Source organism: Parasteatoda tepidariorum, chromosome 4 (assembly GCF_043381705.1).
Source record: "Parasteatoda tepidariorum isolate YZ-2023 chromosome 4, CAS_Ptep_4.0, whole genome shotgun sequence".
NCBI classification, from domain to species: domain Eukaryota; kingdom Metazoa; phylum Arthropoda; class Arachnida; order Araneae; family Theridiidae; genus Parasteatoda; species Parasteatoda tepidariorum.
The window spans coordinates 39,572,637-39,591,051 of NC_092207.1; the positions used below are offsets into that span (position 1 = coordinate 39,572,637).

Sequence of the window (18,415 nt, forward strand, 5' to 3'; positions counted from 1 at the left end):
AAGGACAACGTCGGTTTTGGGGAAAAATTGAAGCATTTAAAAAGTATTGGAAGAGATATTTGAACTAATTATAATGCTGAAATATTGGAGCCGCAGTGGCTCAGCGTTCAAATCCCAGTCGTGACTCGTTGATACGAATTCTGCTCACTCCGGCCACAGTGCTGACAAAAATATCCTCTGTGGTAGACAGATCATATGTTAGAATCCCTTAGCAGTCTGTCTAACCGTGGAAGGTTTACGTAGTTTCCATTTATCGCAAATGCAGGTTAGTTCCATAATAAAATCTGCAATATTTGATCCAGGAATACCCTTGTCTTCTGGATTAGGTTTAAAATTACAAAGCCACTTAGTTGAACATTGATAGTCGTTAAACTCAGAATTGGGTCGGTTGTTCAACGCCGGTTATAAAATAAAATAAAATGCTAAAACATTAACTTAGCATAAAAATAATTTGCAGTAGATGGCATTCTGAAGCTTCTGTAAAAGGATGCTATCACCTTTTTTTGAAATAGTAATATGAGTATTTATTTCAGATGAAGAAGGATACAACATTTTTACAATAAGGGCATGAAGGATGCATATATGAAAAGGCTAGGTTTGGCTACCCTTCTGAAAACACTAGTAAGAATACTGTTGAGGGAGCAATTTTTCAGACCAACAGCACATTATGGAATAAATTAAAGATTACATAATTTTAGATCTGATGATAACAGCCTACGGGAGCTATCTAAATCCAATTTGAATGTAACATGTTATATTTAAACATACAAAAATTTAAAAAAAAAAAACATAGTTACAAGGATTCGTAAGCGATTAATGAAATGTCGAAAGTTTTCAATAATATTTTGTAAATTTGTATTAAATATTATAAAACCAATAGAAAAATTTATTTCTAAAACATTCTTTTTTTGAAAGTTTTTTGTTTAATTTGAAAAATTTAATACAAAATTGTATTTATACACATGAGATTTCAACAGAAAGGCTATTATCATAACTATATTTACTAATATATTTGCTGACTACCAGATAATTAATTCATAAAAATGAAATAAGCTTGAAATATTTCTTTCGGACATGAAGGAAAACAAATTTCTAGTCTGATTTTGGAAATTAAAAAGGCTTCATTATCAATCGAAGGCTTAATAAATGGAATTAATAAAATTTATAGAAGAATTAATAATATTAGAAGAATTAATAAAATTTATAATGAAAGGGCACTTAAACTTCAGAAACTTAATTCCTGAGAGCTGATGATGCATGTTTCGAACCATCCCTAAAAAGGGACTGTGGGTACTAACCTTTACTGCTCCGTTTAGTGAAAAGTTCGTAATTTAATTTTCGAGGTCGTGAAGCCGAGAATTTTTTTGAAAAACAAAAAGCATTATTCGTATTGAAATAATTAATGCTATTTTGTAAAGGGCGTTTAATGCAAGACCAAAAAAATGCTTTAGACCAGTGTTTGTTAATGTAGCGGGGCTCGCGCTCCTTTGGGATAGAGCAATTATTAATATTTACCCAGATTTTAAGTTAATTGTTGTTAATGTAAATATCTATCACCAGAAAGTTTTATCACCCAATATAAACGACAATCTGATTTTTAAAAAAATTTTATCCTCCTACTTGGATGCTGCTGCCAATGTTAGTGAATTTGTCTGATACTTTAAAAAATGCAGCATGTAGAACTCGCAGAAATGCAAAATGATGAGCCATTTAATACAACAAAAGCAGTTGCTTGAAGCTTTGTGAGGAGACCAAAAGCGAATAAGCAAACGTACAAGAGAATTATTGGTACCGGTTCTATCTTCATACTTTGCTGAATTGTGGATTTGACGTCGTAAATTATTGCCGTGGGGAAGAAAAAAAAGTCAGCTGCCTGTAACAAACGAGCAGATATGAGAGTTAACTACATCTGAACCTAAAAATCTAGAATATTTTCTCATGAAAATTATTTTGTACTAGGATTTCAGTCACCATTATATTTTTTGACTGGTGTTGACTCAAATTCATATTGATTCCTTCATAAAACTTATCTTTAAAAATAATTCAATTTTTGAGTATTAAAATACATGTATATGTTTGGGGGAAATAAGAATTTTAGAGAGGCTAAGGTGGCTGTTGAGCAGGGCCAAAAAGAAAAAAGGCTAGACTGCAATTTTCTAGACCGTTTATTGTAGTTGCGAAAGTTAAAAAGTTTTCATTTTTACTTATTTATATTCCTCTCATCTAGTTATCAACTTAGTCTTGTTCTTTTGGAAACATCTTTAACAACCCACTAATTGTGTCATTTTATTGTAGTTTACATATCAGAATTGTAAACATCAGATGTATGGGTCACGACTTAAAAGGGTTAAAAACTCTGGCTTATAATACTAAACACTTTAAAAATCAATTCCTCCTTGCAAATTTTTTTCTCTTTGAAACACAGGATCATAACAAATAAGTTTTAATTTACAATTGATTTTTATCCAAAATTCTGGCAGCCGTTATCATCGCAAAATGAGCCAATACGCATACTAAAGTAAAACAAATGGAAGATTCCAAATTCAATCCGTTACTTCTCGATATGCGACTGCTGTGCCTTGTTACTGGGAGCGGATATATTACTGTCCGTGGTGTCCAAGCTGGTGTCGTGTAGGATACTGCTCGGCTGTTCAGGAGGAAAGCTGAAGTGGACAGAGGACCAAAAGATTGATCGATGTGCCTTAAAGCCGGTCTTGCTTGATATTCTTGAGTGTCTTGAACGGGTGTCTCCATTTGACAAATTTTGTCTTTTGACTTCAAGCTGAAAAATAAATTACGGTTTAAAAATAAACATAACATGTTTATTTTTAATACATGTTATAACTTGTTATGATACATATTATGACTTGATTTGGTTAAACTAAGAGTCCCTATGTCTAACGTAGTTGGACAGTTACGACAAACAGCATTAAAATTTTCATAACAAAAAAGAGAAAAATCGGGGTTAGTAGTGTCACACTTGCGTAATGTAGCTAAGTGACAATATTTGGGAGTGGGCGGGATCCAAAATATTTTTTAGAACATTTCTGACCGTATAAATATATATTAGGGGGACCGGAAAGTAATGCCGTTTCTGTGCATTAGATATTCGTTAGTCTTAACCAATTCATTTTTTTTAATTCATTTTCGATCCGGCATTAAAAGGTTGTTGCTAACGTGGGTGAATACATTATTGATTAAAAATAAAATCTTGATAACAAAAATAAAATGCACAGAAACGACATTACTTTTTGGTCCCCGTAATGCATAAAATTTTTGATTCATATTATTAGATGATTAAGTTTTTTTTTAGAGGGGAACGCCCTCCCTTTGCTACATAGGTTTTTCTCAAACTTTCACCTTTTAAATCCGCTTCTTTATGATGTTAATTGTTTTCAAGCTCCGTTTCGTTTACTTCGAAGTTGTGTAAAATATTGATTCTTTTTTTTTTTTTTTACATAACTTCATTTCTAGGTCGTTTACAAAATTTTCTACTGGAAAAAAAAACATTTTAACAAGCAAACTAAGATATGTACTAAAAACTGCTTTTGGCATATAAAATAGCTTGACAAAAGTGCCAAGTATGGTTGGTTTATAAAATATTATTTAATAAAATCTGTAGCGATTTATCATTTTTGTGTACACTAGATACTTTGAAAAGTTAAAATAAAATTAATAGTTAAATAATAATTAAAAATAGGTACTATAATTTCGAGATTCAAAAATTGTGTAAAAAAATAGTGAAAAATACGAGTAACAAAGATCGAAATCTATATTTAAAATATAAAAAGCGTTATCGAAATTTGACGAATAATTATGAACTTCAACAACAGTGAAGAAAAGCTGAAGAATTAGAGCAATCTGGAAAAAAATTATGATGCATTATTATTTGTGAAGCAGTAAAAGGTACTCACGACTGAGAAACAGCATCACATCTTGATTTTAAGGATGACATAGAATCATCTAAGATATGCAACGCTTGTGGTCCGCACATCCTTTGAATTGGATCCGATACACATTTTTCATATTGTCTGTATGCACTGTAAAATACATAAGTATACTTAATTTTGTATAATACGTCACTTAAATTACTTAACTCAGACATCGTTTATTATGAAAAATAATCAATTAATTTTTTAAGTAAATTTTAAATTCTTTTAAGAAGGTTTTACGAAATGTAAGGTTACAGGTGTGGTGGACCAAAAACATGACAATTAGACAACTATTTTGCCAACTCTTTTAAATTTAAAACTTCTTTTTTCAGTAAAATTATCGTTTGATCAAAAAAAATGTTTTTAATAGCTCGTAAATTGCATAACTGAGGCACCGTTTATTATATTTTGATCAGAGGGAAAATATTTTTTTTGTGAATTATAAACTCTTTTTTTAAGTCTTATGCAATGAATTGTTTTTAAAGTAATACAAAGAAAAATTATACATGCCAACATATCTGTACTTCAGAAGAATGAGGGTTATAAGCGCTATCAACCATTTTCTTAAAATGATTTCCACAGCTGTCCATTGATACTTTTCTGTAGCAAGTCGCATATTCCAAGTAATCTGAAAGGTTATACAGGATATTAATTCATCAATTATTGTTCAAAAAAAGCTAACTGAAGTAGAATTGAAGTTATCTAATGATAATCCACATTTTCAAACAGCTCAAAAGAGCATTTATGCTCCAAAACATAATTTCGAAAAATATTCATCATAATATCCAACTAATGTAATCCTGAATATCGTATGTGCTGTAATCTAGTTGCTTAGTTTAGTTGTCTAGTTGTTATAGTTCATGCGATTTTTCATACTTAGTAGTGAAATTTAAAGCTTTTGGGAGACCGACTATAAATTACGAAAGAAAGCAAGTATTTTTGAACACCCTATGACCGAAAATCAAGCAATAAGCTTGTACCGTGTATCGAATACTTTAGTTGTTAATTTTAATAATAGTTACTTAATACTTTAGTTGTTAAATTTAATAATAAATTTTGTAAGCCTAGAGTAAATATTTATTGCAATATGGACATTTTTATAAAAAAAACTAATTTTTTTGCCTTGCGTTTTTCTGTTATAACTTTGTAAATATTCAATGGAATCAAACAAAATTTTTTGCAGCAGTTTAAAATTAATTACAAAATAATTTATTTAAAATTTTTAAAAAAATCGTTTAAACTGCTCATGCTATAAGTATTTAAGGTCGTCCTTTTATACTGCTCATGCGACTAAAAATTTTCTTAATTTTGTAGTGAATCGTATTTGGCAACTAATGAAAAAAAGTATTATTGGAATATCTTAAAAATTTAAAAAGTTTCTAGCCATTTTCAAAGTTTTTATACTTTTTAAAAGAAAGCTCAAAACGTTCTTAGGGGTTTTCCACAAATTATATTTTGTATCATAAGACAAAATTTTATAACAAATGATTAGAAGAATCGTCCGGAAACCAAAATGAGATGGTATAAGGAAAGAAACCATACTTTTATGGGAGAGGGGGTGATTCTACACAATGCGATCTGATTGTTAGCCAAATCTTGTTTAATAGTACAAAAGGAAATTTCAGGGTCGATTTGAGCTTTATTTTAAAAAGTACAAAAATTACTTAGAAAACTGCTTGAAACGCTTTAAATTTTTAAGATATTCAAATTAAACTTTATAATTAGTTGCCAAATACGATTCACTGTAAAATTAAGAAAAAAAATTCTTAAATGGCTTCCGCGCATGCGCAGCATAATAAAAGAACTACCTTAAATATTTATATCGTGCCCAGTTTTAAACGATTTTTTTTTAAAAATTTTAAATAAATAATTTTATAAATTTTAAACTGCTCCAAAAATTATGTTTAATTCTATTGAATATTTATAAAGTTATAGCAAAAAATGTAAGGCAAAAAAATTTGTTTTTTATTAAAATGTCGATATTTCCATCAATATATACTCTATGTTTACAAACTTTTGTGCAGTTATTAAAAATAACAATTAAAGTAATTGATACGAGTTACAAGCTTGTTAAGTTTTCTTGCATAGAGTGCTCAAAAATACTTGCTTTCTTTCGTTATTATTTGTTGGTCTCTGAAAGCTTAAAATTTTGTAGGTAGATAAAATCGTATGAACATCTCTAAAGTTTTAAAATAATCCTTTAATTTTTTCTTTAGAAATTTAAATAAAATATCAAAAACTCAAAGTGTCGCTTCCAAACAAACATCTAAAAATCCTTTTTTGGATGTTTTGGAGTCACTATTGACTGGTATCACTATGATGGTTTGTTAATTATTATTACTTTTAATTTTCTGTGCTTATCAAAATAATAACTATAATATATCAAGTTAAATTACGGTTCTTTTTTTAATATATTGATATAGTTTTTCTCAATCATATTTTGTAACAGTTTCGAATCAAATAAAGACAATGTGTTTCAATTACTGAAGTTAAATTTCGATTTTTAATGTAAATGATTCTCAAAATGTTTTTGATTTCTAAATGTTGATTTTTGCATTTTAAGAGGGTGCATGGATTTTTAAAGGCGAAAAAAGCAAATTTTCATATTTTTTTTAATACATGAGAATTGATTTTTTAAAAGCTTTAATCATATAAAAACGCAGCATTTAATAATATTTTTAAACATCGCACCGACCACAGTGCTGACGAGAAATATCCTCAGTGGTAGACGGATCGTGGGTTAGAGTCCCCTTGCCTTCAAGTTAACCGTGGAAGGTTTTCCTGGTTTTCCTCTCAATGTAACGCAAATGCAGATTAGTTCTATCAAAAAGTTCTCCAAGAAGGAAAATCTTTCCAATTCCTTGATCCAGAAGTTCCCTTGTCTTCTATATTGGGTTAAAAATTACAAGGCTAGGGAGTTGAACATTGGATAGGAACAGGGATTGTGCTATGTAAACTAAAGCAAAAAGAGAACTTGAATAAAGTACAAGTGAAATTACAGTAATAGGAATTAGTACTATAGTTTCGATTCAATAAACAATAACCTTCCCTAGTGTTTAAACACTGAAAAAGGTTCTTCTTTATAAAACCGAAACTAATGTCTATTTCTGTACTGTGATCTGCGTTTTATTCTAGTTTTTCCCCCTTAATCTACATAGCACAAAGCATATCCTATCCTTTTTGAACAATTCATTCCAGTTTCACCAAATTTAGTAATTGTATGTTTTTCTTTATTTAAGAGGAAAAAATTATATTAAAAAAATTTTTATTACCTCTTCTGTATCTCTCAGAACTACATATAGCATGTACAGAATCAATAGAGTTGCTCACTGCTTCATTGAATTTCGTTCTCTGCTCTTCTGAGGAACAATCTATTACATATTTACGAATACAGTCCATGATGTGACTCCAGACTCTAGAAAGAAAAAAAGATTTTTTTAAACGCACATTAATATAAAGACTTTATGTTAAAAATTATGTGATTTACATATCGTCGGTGAACTTTTTATTCTGGACACAGTGCAAACTGCGTGTTTGCAAAAATGAACACAGCCATTTAAGGCTGTTTTTCGAAGGCTCCGTTGTAATATGAAATGATGCGTTTTTGCAAATAATAATAAATAGCTATTTTTATAACTGCTGTGAGTTTGCAACTGCTACTCATGACTGTTAAGTCAAGTTTAGCCTATCTAAAACCAGCGCTGTCTACGCTTATTTTGAAAATGGCGCAGAACGTCAAAATGAAGAAAATCCACAGTTTTGTGAAAATGAAAAGCGTTTGTGGTCTAATTTTTTAATATTTAAAAACTTACTCCAATTCTGCATTACCTGGGCTCATAAAAACTTGAAAAAACTGAGAATACGGCAGTGCACTGCCGTATCAAAATCATGATTTTGACTGTTTTCATCTAGGTGGGAAAATGTCGTCAATTAGGCGATTTTCAAGAAAAATTTAATAACATTTAAAATATTTAAGTTATTTGTCTGTTCTAAAGCCCAGAAAGTTCTTCATGGCAAGATTATATAGCATTTCTATCTAGATATACGAGTAAAATCGTAACGTAGTTATTACATATAGGAAGAGATTTTTAAACACAAGCCTATTCATCTTAAATTTCCACGCAATGATGTTGAAATTAGTACACAGATTTGTTACCTAAAACTTCATTAGCAACTCTCAAGTACCATTTCAACTACAGATTAACGCACGAATCGAGGTATAATATAATATTTACTACGTATAAGTCACCCTTATTTCACCAGAAAAAGAACAATTTTTACACGTTAACGATATACTCTCTTCTTTTCCTGTTTAGAACATACATTTAAATCGCTAAACATGTTCAGATTTATTCGGAACGTGACAATGTTGTGAAACCGGAAGAATATCCCCAATTGATTAACTCTCGCTGCTTTTTTAAAGGACATCCTCATTTACCTGCCCTTTTCACAGTGAATTCAGATTGTTTGTTTTTGGCGGTGTGCCGTGTTGTTCGTGGGCGCGGCATCCACTCATAATAAAGCACTGCACTTTCATCACACGGGAAAGTGAAGTTGAATGAAAATGTTGAAAAGGAATGATGCCAATTAGGGATGTGCCTTTAGCAGATTGACTGTCATAGTAATCTTCTCTGAAGTACATACCAACGTCATAGCCAAAGAGCTAGGCAGTCATACAAAATAAATAAAAAACTGCATAGGAACATTTGGTCGCAAGCACTGTCCTGAGTCGCTAGATTAATAGCAAATTATGTTTTATTCACAAGCACAAAACAAAAATCATTCTATAGCATTTTTTTTTTCGGCTGAGAACAACCACTAGAAAAATCCTAAGGAGGTGAGAGGAGTAATCTTGTGGCTAATTAAAATACCTCTATATCAAATTGTAAGATTAGGCTTACTAACTTCACATAAATCTATTAAAACTTATTTCCCTATAGCTAAGCCAGGCATTTTCATTTATTACCATGTTACGACCAATATTATTACCAAAAAAATGCTCCAAAGTTTTAGCCAGATGTCAGGAGACACACATATCGGCGCTGCTTGGAATGGCGCAAATTTCAAAACCTGCCAATGATGTTTTTTAAAAGCATAATAAAACATCAAAAAATCATAAAATTTAAACAAATTTAAAGTTTTACTTAATCAAGCAAAAAATATAACATACTTACTGGCACATTCCCTCTATTTCTAATTGCGTAGTCGGAAACATGTACCGCACCTCATTCAGTATTGGTTGCATCATGCTCGTACAGTTATTTAACTTCTTTTCACATGCTTCTTTTGACTCAACGATGACTGAGAAATCTAAAAATAAAATAAGCTGTTTGTTTAGTGAAAAAAAGCTAATTTGACGCTAATTTTTTAAAACCTTATGAACACTTTTTTTTTTAGTTTTCAAAAAACAATTGTTTTTTTTTTCTTTCCTGGCACTAAATAAAGAAAGAGTCATGTCTAACCTAGGTAATTATAGAAAACTGCAACTGATACCGTCAAAACAAAGTTAAAAAGGTGTGTTTGGCTCGATTAAAATAATATATTTAATTTTTATTTCAGTAAGAAAAAAATTCTTCTTTTGATCTCATTTTTATTCTTCCTTTTTTCAAAAATAAAATTGAAACATAGATTTTAATAACAAAAAAAATTTTTTTTGCAAATCATAAATTGAAAGAAAGAAGTTAAATTATACATTTTAATTTTTGCTATGATGTTCTTAAATTGTTCCAACATAAAATTCTCTTGTTCATAAATGATATTTGATAAATAATCATCAATGTTTATTTATCGTACATCATTTTTAACATACATCATTATTTATTATGCATCATCATTTATCATACATTATTTTTAATCTTTTATCATTATTTATGGTATATCATTATCCTACATTAGTTTCTACATAATTTCTGTTTGTTTAAAATATAAGAAACGAGTTCTGTTTAATTCTACATAATTTCTGCACAAGCTTTAAAAATGGTACCAAAAATGCTTTGTGATTATGTAAATTGTTTTAAAAATTTCATAAAAAACGAAAAAAGTAAAAATAACATAAGACCCGCATTTCTGTCAGATCTCTTGACTTAAACATAAAAACCTTATTTTCCATTACTCCATAATGCTTTACTATTTTAGTAGCAGAGGGTCTGTAATACGCAATAGTCAGAAATAAAAGATTTTTTCTTATACTTTCTTATTTTTGCTGTATTAGTTTTTACTTACTTATTTTTTTATAGTAGTACTTTCAAGTTTAAATACCGAAACAAAACAATTTTTGAAGTTTAATTCAAAATAAAAACAATTAAATAGCGTCATTTGCCGTAAGGCCATTTTTCATTTTAAAACATTTTTAAATATTTATTTATTCAAACATTTTTAGATACATATTTTAAAACATTTTAATTTATTTTATAGTTAAATTAATTTTTATAACACTCGAATGAAAGTTTTCTAAGACATGCATGTTAATGACAATCAATAAACAAATAAAATAAAAAAATAGAATAAATAAATAACGCATGGTGATTTAAAGTTACCGCTATATGTGATAGCTTAAGATTACAGTTTCCATATTTGGCTATATTGCTGAAGGGTTGCAAAAGGCTAAAATGAATGTGCACGTTCTACTAAAAGTATTTATTAGAAAACTGAATAAGTGTGAAATTTTTTTTAAACATTTTTATTTCATGAAGCTTAAGAGTTAAGTAAAAACCAAACATGTTTTTATATTTATCTTTTTGCTTTATATGAGTAAAATAATAGCGACGATAAAAAAAAAATTTCGAGGAACTTGAGTTCAACTATGAGTTAACTAAATTTTTTTAAGAAACAGTTGTTTCATGCACCTTGTTTCCTGTTATGCAATTTATTAACAATAAGATTATAGACAACCGAAAGTAATCCGATTATTTAAATAAATTTCGAGTTCTCTAGAATAGAACATTTACTATATCAATTAAAGAGAAAGAGTTTAAAAAATTAACATATTGTAAATCAAGTCATAAATCATTTATTTAAAGTTATAAAACAACGAAAATGATCACAGATTTTAAACTGATGCATAAAAATGAAAATAACTAATTTTTAAGAATCCCTTTTGGCAATTATCCCACACTTCTTATATGACACAAAGAAGAATAGTCAGCTTTTGGGGGAAAGTTTGGAACCCTTTGTTAAACAATACAGCATAGCAAACAACAAGAAATTTAAGAATATGTAAAATAATAATAATAATAAAATGGAAATGTAGTTGATTAAACAAACTAATCATAATAGAACATTGTTTGAAATTATTTTTAAAAATATTTCAGAAAAATCATTTTAAATTTAGGACTATGTGATTAAAGTTATGAAGCTTATGAAATTATGATGAAATGTTTTATATAAGTAAAGGTTTATAAACTTTCCTATAAATCTTATACATTTTATTTAATATGTGATCGAAAACTTCACTAAAACAAGGAATTTTGGACATAAAAATTCACAGTCAAAATTAAAACTCAAAACAGCGTTGCAAAAATTAACGTTCGCTATTTACACAGCAAAAGTAGTCCTAAATTACCCCCGCAGTCTAAGTCACCGGTTCCCAAAAGATGTTTCATGGAACCCTAGGATTTCGTGAATGCATCGATGGTTATGGGGGTTCCGAAAGTTAGGTTTTTTGTAATTAGTAATAATTATATTTATTTGCAATTTATAATCCTTAATTTATATCAATGAGATCAATATCAACATGAGATTAATATCAATGAGAAAAATTAGCAAAATTTGAAAAAGACTAGTTAGTTGATTTGAAGTTAATTAGCTAATTACTAGTTAGTAACTAGTTCATTTGAATATTGAATAGAAAGAAAGTAAATTAGTTGATTAATAGAAACATATTAATTGTTTTGCATTGAAAATGGATGATCAGTCCTGATTTAATACCGAATAATAATCGTTTGCTACTTTTATTTCTTATTTTTCGTTTGCCAAACGATTTTCCGTATTTAATAGCTTAGTATTGCGAGGAAGAATTTTCTTCTTACGCTTATCAGTATCTTTCAGCTGCATTTGTTAAAATTCAAATGATGCAGTATTTAACCCTTTTTATTTTCTTTAGAGAATAAAATGTACTGAAAGAAGTAAGTGTATGCATATAATTTTTTGATAGTGTTATTTTAAAAGAATTGTTTATTTACATATTTCAATATATACGTACTATACTTTTATTGATAAAACTGTTATTGTGTAGAATAATTACTTTTCTTAAGTCTATCTAATTTCGTTAAATAAAATTGTTTTATTTAATTACATATAAAAGAGGAGGCATAATTTTATGTAAGATCTTGTGGCGATTACATTAATCTTTGACATTCGAATTACTTAAAACTCTTAAAATATTATTCTAAATTTCATTATTAGCGTATTTTGATGAAAGAATTTATGGCATGCAAGTACTAAACACGGATTGTAATCATTTACTATTATTTTTGATCATAGTAATTACATTAAAAGAATTCGATTTTTTAAAAAAAAATAATTATAATTTTAAAGTAGGAGGATTATCTAATTGGATAGTTACATAAAACTAAACAATCCAGTCTTTGGAAGAACTACATTCCCAAACGGACTGCATATCTACGTTAACATATTATAGAGAATTTTATATATTACATAAATTTTATTTATTACATATTTTATATATTACAGAGAATTTTATATATTTATCTAAACTATTTAAATAGCGTTTGAGATGGCAGAAGTTTTATTATTATTGTTTTTAAGCAATTACACTGCAATGCAATTTAATGCATGCAATTTACTTAAAGAGCATCAAGCACTTTCAATATTCTTTGTAAGAATATGGAATCTTTAATTTCATATTCTTACGAAGAATCTTTGATTATTCGTAAGAATATGAATCTTTGAATCTTGAAGAATATCTTTGTGATCTTTGATTTCGTTCCAAGTCTTTTCAACTTTCGCAAATTTAAGAAAATTGAAGGGAAAAAAACTGACTGCTACGGATATAAAACTCACATAAATGTTAAAATTGCAATTTGAGTAATTAATTTACACAATTCTATGAATTATATATAAACATTTTGAAAAACAATTTAATGTAAATTCATGAGATTATGATGCTTTTGAAATAATTCAAATTTTAAAGATTAATTTTTAATAATTATGAAAATCACAAATTAATTTGTTACGAACGTAGTCCTTGTTGTTACGGATGTAACAACAAGGCTTATGACTTTTAATTATGAATTAGCTTTTACAAAATGGAAACTACAAATAAAACATTACATATGGAAAATGATTTATTGTTACGAATAGCGAAATGAATTTATAAACATATTTGATAAGCAAGAAAGAATTTTAGTAACATATTTTAGGACTTCACTTTCTGTATATTTTTATGTATTTTACTATAATTTTTTGTACTATATATTTTTTTCTATATATTTATCGTAAAGCAAAATATTTTTATGCATGTTTTTATACAGAAATTATTCGATTAAGTTTTTTTTCTTTCAAATTTTGTTTTTCACCCATGTTTTCAATTAAATTAGTGTTTATATTTAATTTCTAAGTACGAATTTATTCACAATGCCGTAAAGAACTTTACAGGAAAAAATCATAAAACATTTTCCCTTGAATCTGTGATAGGCTTAATTAATATTTTTTCATATTTCAAATTTTTTGATAATGTTTAAGCCTTCCTTCTCTTCCACCCCTATTTATTCTAAAAACTCTTTCAGAAATTTAACTTTACCAGAGTTTTCGGAAATTCGTTCCTGCGCAATTAACTTTAGTGATGTGATATAAATTTGACCATGACCCACCTTCTAAATTCAATCTCAATATTTTGAGAAATTTTAGAGCCATTGGGCACGAGTGATAGAGTTTTGAATATGAAAGCAGTTCCTTCTCTGTCTGATGAAGTAGAATATTTGATAACATTTATATTTTCAGTTATGACACTACTGAATATTTATCTATCACAATCACTTCATGAATATTTGGTTTGCCAAATTCCATCACTTTTCAAACCCTGGGGAAATCTGAACACTAAATTAGGGATTAAGGGATCCTGGCATAATATTTTTTTTTGTTTATAGATATTTATATCAATAACAATTTTTTTCTTTCAAAATTCCAGCAAAGACAAATCCAATGGTTTAGCGTTCGCAATCACAAAATACTGATAGCCTGCGATCAATTTTCTGGTAGTTTTAACTATAAAATAAATGGCTGACTTACAGCTACAGTCGAATCACAACATTGGTCTTCGCTTAGTCAGCACTTCATAATTCTGCAAAGGCTACATAGCCTGCAGTAGTAGAACAATTACCCACCACTTTTTGCTGAATTATCGTCAATGAACAACGGTACATTATCAACACCCTGTCACTGAACCAATGATTATTGGCCTGCAGTCTATTAACCCCCAACATCATTTTAACGCTTTGATTGGTGCCCAGCAGAGATCACTTGACCGAAATCTGCTGAGTGAAAAGAAATTCTACCTGCCCCCCCAAAAAAAAGAAGTTTCAGAAAAAATATTTTTAGTTATTTTACTCAATAGTGGTACAACTCTTTAATACAGTTTTGTACTAAAGTTTATTAAGAATTTATTTGAAAACCTATTTCGAAATAGCTGGCAATTATCAAATGCTCTGTACCATTTTTAAAAAAATTTAATTAGTTTTTTTAGTACTTCTTCATTTCCTATATAGCTATTTAAAAAATTATTAATAGTGCGTTTTTTCAGTTTAATAAAATTGACTAACGAAACTAAAACGACAATGAGATAACGAAATAAAAACTTAAATAAATATTCAGAATATGATAAACACTTAAAAATAGAGAGATTTTCCTGCTTTGTAAATAGTAGATGCATAAAAGAGCAAAGGTTAAATTCTTTGAAATTGCCTTTATATAGGTCATTTCGTCGCTTAGGTGTCATTATATTCGTAAATTACTTCGTTCTATTTAAAAACTTAACGCTGTCTACCGTTCGTATACTTCCTTTATGATAACTACTCTGTAACTGAAAGTAAAACTGAAAACTAAACAAAAATTCAAAAACTTGAAATTGTTCGAATGTGGTCTGTAACTTAACTTCCTTGATTTTGGTTCCAATATAAGAAAACTTATTCTGAAGGAAAATCGTTTTCATTTTAGAGGAGAGGGAAGACAGAAATAAGGGAAAGGTTATTTATTTCTCATATTTCTTGTTATCTACATAATCTAAAATAAACATTTACGTAAGCTCCGAGAATATTTAAATAATAAATTTGATGACATCTAATAATCCAATACGATACCCATCGAAAATAAGTAAATAAAAGAAGAGCGCACTTTTTCGAAATGTGAAACTCTCCGAAGTTTTCGAAAACAGATGTTTTAAAACGATTGGAAACAATTACAATCAATCCCACACTATACCTAAATTTTCTAAAATTATTGATGAGGAAGGACATTTTCAAAAATAAATTCCTATTCATTTATTTTTCAATTGATTATTTGTCAAAATTTACCTTTTTTTAAAAATTAAAAAAGCGATAACTCATAAAAATGAAATAAAAAAAAATAGGTGTTTGAATGAGAAAATGAAGAGGTAATAAATATATGAATAATTGAGCAATAATAATTTAAAATAATTGCAACAATAATTTAAAAGAACTGCTTAAAACATTGAATTTCTAAAAATTGCAATAATGTTTTTAAGGAATAAAAATTTATAAAACAGTTTAACGTACAGTTTTAAAATGGTTTTGAATGTAAAGGAAATAATAACTTGATGAATATATTATTATTTACTTTACATAATAAATATTTTCATGGAAATTGAGTCTGTAAAACAACCTGAAACTCATTTACTTTTAGAAATGTATTGTATTTATATTAATAAAACTGTCATACTTTTAGTGCGTTTAACAAAAAAATGAATTTTTTCACTGTGCCCTACTCGGTTTAACTTTAAACCGATTAATTTATTCAAATTTTTATTCACTTCAGTCCTATATATAGTTTTGATGAGCAAGCATTTGATTTATTAAATTATATTTCACATGTGAAAACAGAACTGATCTTTCGAAGTTTTGAACTTCGTTTTAGAATAAATGTGCTTGAAATTATTATTATTATTATTTTAATTTAGTTTGTTTGCCCTTGAGTTTCGAGTCATTTTACAAAAAAAATTACCTGAGAATTGATATCAGATGAGGTTAGATAATTGTAACTTACCTACAAAATAGATTCAGGCCTGTAGTAGCGAGTTGGACAAAACCAACCCGGCACTTTCGACTAAACGATTGCTATCATTTATCAAAAATCACATGCCACTAGTTTCAGACAATCACTATGTTATTTATAGATGACTGAAAGGCAGTGTTTATCAACGCCAATATTTGAAAATTTTGATTTCAAAAGTTTAATTTTTACACCCGATTTAACACTGCAATTGCTAATTGCTTGAAGATTCATTTCCAGTAAGTCAAATATTTGATAACATATCTTTAACCTAATATTTTAAATTGTTAAAACAGGTTTGACATCATGCTTAAAATATTGAAAGTCTTCTTTTCAGTAAATGGCATTGCCCAAGAAAGCTAGGATGTTGTCAGTTGGACGAATTCGGGTAGTGCAAAGGGCAAGGGTAGTAGAGGCAAGGCCAAGTCAAAGTCCAAACAAAGTTGAATACGGTACCTCAACTATAAGGGATGCACACATGAAGCCTGTAGCAAACCAGAGAAGCATGATCAAAGTTTTATTTGTGATTTCTGTTCTTTCAACTAATCAACAAACTTAATTTACTAAATGTAACACATATATTAAATTCGAAGTTACTGATCCTCGTTCATCTTAAGACCCTAGTAGGTTTCTTTGTACTAAAAGGTCTTAAGCTTTTGTATTAATTAAATACTATAAACAAATATTTCAGTTAAACAAAAGTATGCTTTTTATTTTTTTATTAAATCAATATAAACCCGGTTTGATAATATTTATTTTTTGAACTAAAGATCGATTTTATCATTCCTGCTTTTGTCCAATTTAACCAAACTAACTTTTTTATGCGACTATAGGTCACCGAGTATATGAAATATCTAAAAAGATAAATTGCAACTTCGACACTCGGAAAAAATCAGCATGAAAAGAACAAAACAACAATATTTAATTCATTTAGATAAAACTGCCCTAAAGTTTGTCGAAAGATAAAATGAAGAAAAAGAAGACTTATTTTTCAGTGCTTGTATTCAAAAAATTTCTAATACTTAATTCTTAAGAAACTTGGGCAACTTTGTATGAAATTTTCCATGTTACTCTATGGAATAAAATTGAGACAAATTCGGTTTGTTTGTGCAGCAAAAATTTCCATTACCTTACCTGAACTCTCAGTTTGAGGCCAGATTTATTAAGTACAAAGTTTTTAAAATTGAACCGCTAAACACATATGTATCGACTCTAACAAATATAAAATTACCTTAACACTTTAAGAACCAGTTCTACACTCATGGACTTGCAATTACTAAAAATATTACAAATTCGTAAATTTGTGCTGTCTTAAGCGTTTGCCGTCTAGATAAACTCATCATAAATTCTTAAGAGGAATAGTAGGAATATAATTTCTAGGTCTTACTTCCATATAAACCAAACCACAGAAAGAAATATCATACTTACAAAACAACAAAATAATGAGTCCTTGCAATCCCATTTTTGAAAGTTCCATTTTCCTCTGGTTACCAGGAATTGTTAGATGCCTTCTAATACCAAGCAACACATTTGCTCATCTTAATAGATCACCAATCGCTGCCCACAGCAATCCTCAACGAACACGGAAAAGATAATCCTGAGTGGTAAGGTCAATCGATTGACAGATCCAATAAAAAAATTTTACAAGTCTTCAACACATAAAATATTTAAGCAGTTTGAAATTTTTCACACCTGATGAATGAAATGAACACTGTTATTAAAAGGTGTAATAAGTCAAAATATCCCTTTTTGAGATGGGCGCGGAGTGTGTGATTTACAACATCCACTATTGACGGGGTCAATCGTGCTCTTCCAGCTGCCCATCGCACAAAATGCTTTCAGCTGGATGTCCAGCGGACCGCACTTCCAGGATGTCCGGACACATTGTCGAGGTATAGAAGCATTTTTCAGAAAATATTTCGATTATTTAAAAAAAGAAAAAATAGACGGTGACATCGAATGGTAACTTCTGTTAAGTAATGAATGGAATGCGTGTATCTGGTGAAAGAACAATTTACCGACCTGATATAGAAATAATGTCACCCTAAAAGCCTTGTCCGAAAAAAGTCAGGTTATAGGCGTCCACAAACTAGATGGATGAATATGAATTATAATAAATACACCTGCCAACAAATTGCATGTGCTTAAATTCACTGTGGACAGTAGCACTGTGGACAGACAGTTAAGTTGACTGTGGACAGTATCCACAGTCTTGACTGTGGACAGTCAATCTCCGACTA

The 18,415-nt window shown here is 28.9% G+C and overlaps 1 protein-coding gene across 2 annotated transcripts; it reads right to left on the reverse strand.

The window, feature by feature from the left end:
* Nucleotides 1-2,147: 2,147 nt before the first annotated feature.
* LOC107443189 (uncharacterized) lies at nt 2,148-18,064 on the reverse strand. Of its 2 annotated transcripts, none has more exons than XM_016056977.4 (6): nt 17,604-18,064; nt 9,107-9,242; nt 7,205-7,347; nt 4,443-4,560; nt 3,915-4,040; nt 2,148-2,782 (listed from the first exon to the last, which is right to left on the reverse strand). In XM_016056977.4, the coding sequence occupies exons 1-6, from the start codon at nt 17,650-17,652 to the stop codon at nt 2,449-2,451; spliced, it is 906 nt and encodes a 301-aa protein (XP_015912463.1). In that variant the 5' UTR covers nt 17,653-18,064; the 3' UTR covers nt 2,148-2,448. The 2 variants fall into 2 exon arrangements, with proteins under 2 accessions (XP_015912463.1, XP_015912465.1); XM_016056979.4 differs by lacking the exon at nt 17,604-18,064 and adding an exon at nt 14,181-14,289.
* Between the last annotated feature and the right edge of the window lie 351 nt (nt 18,065-18,415).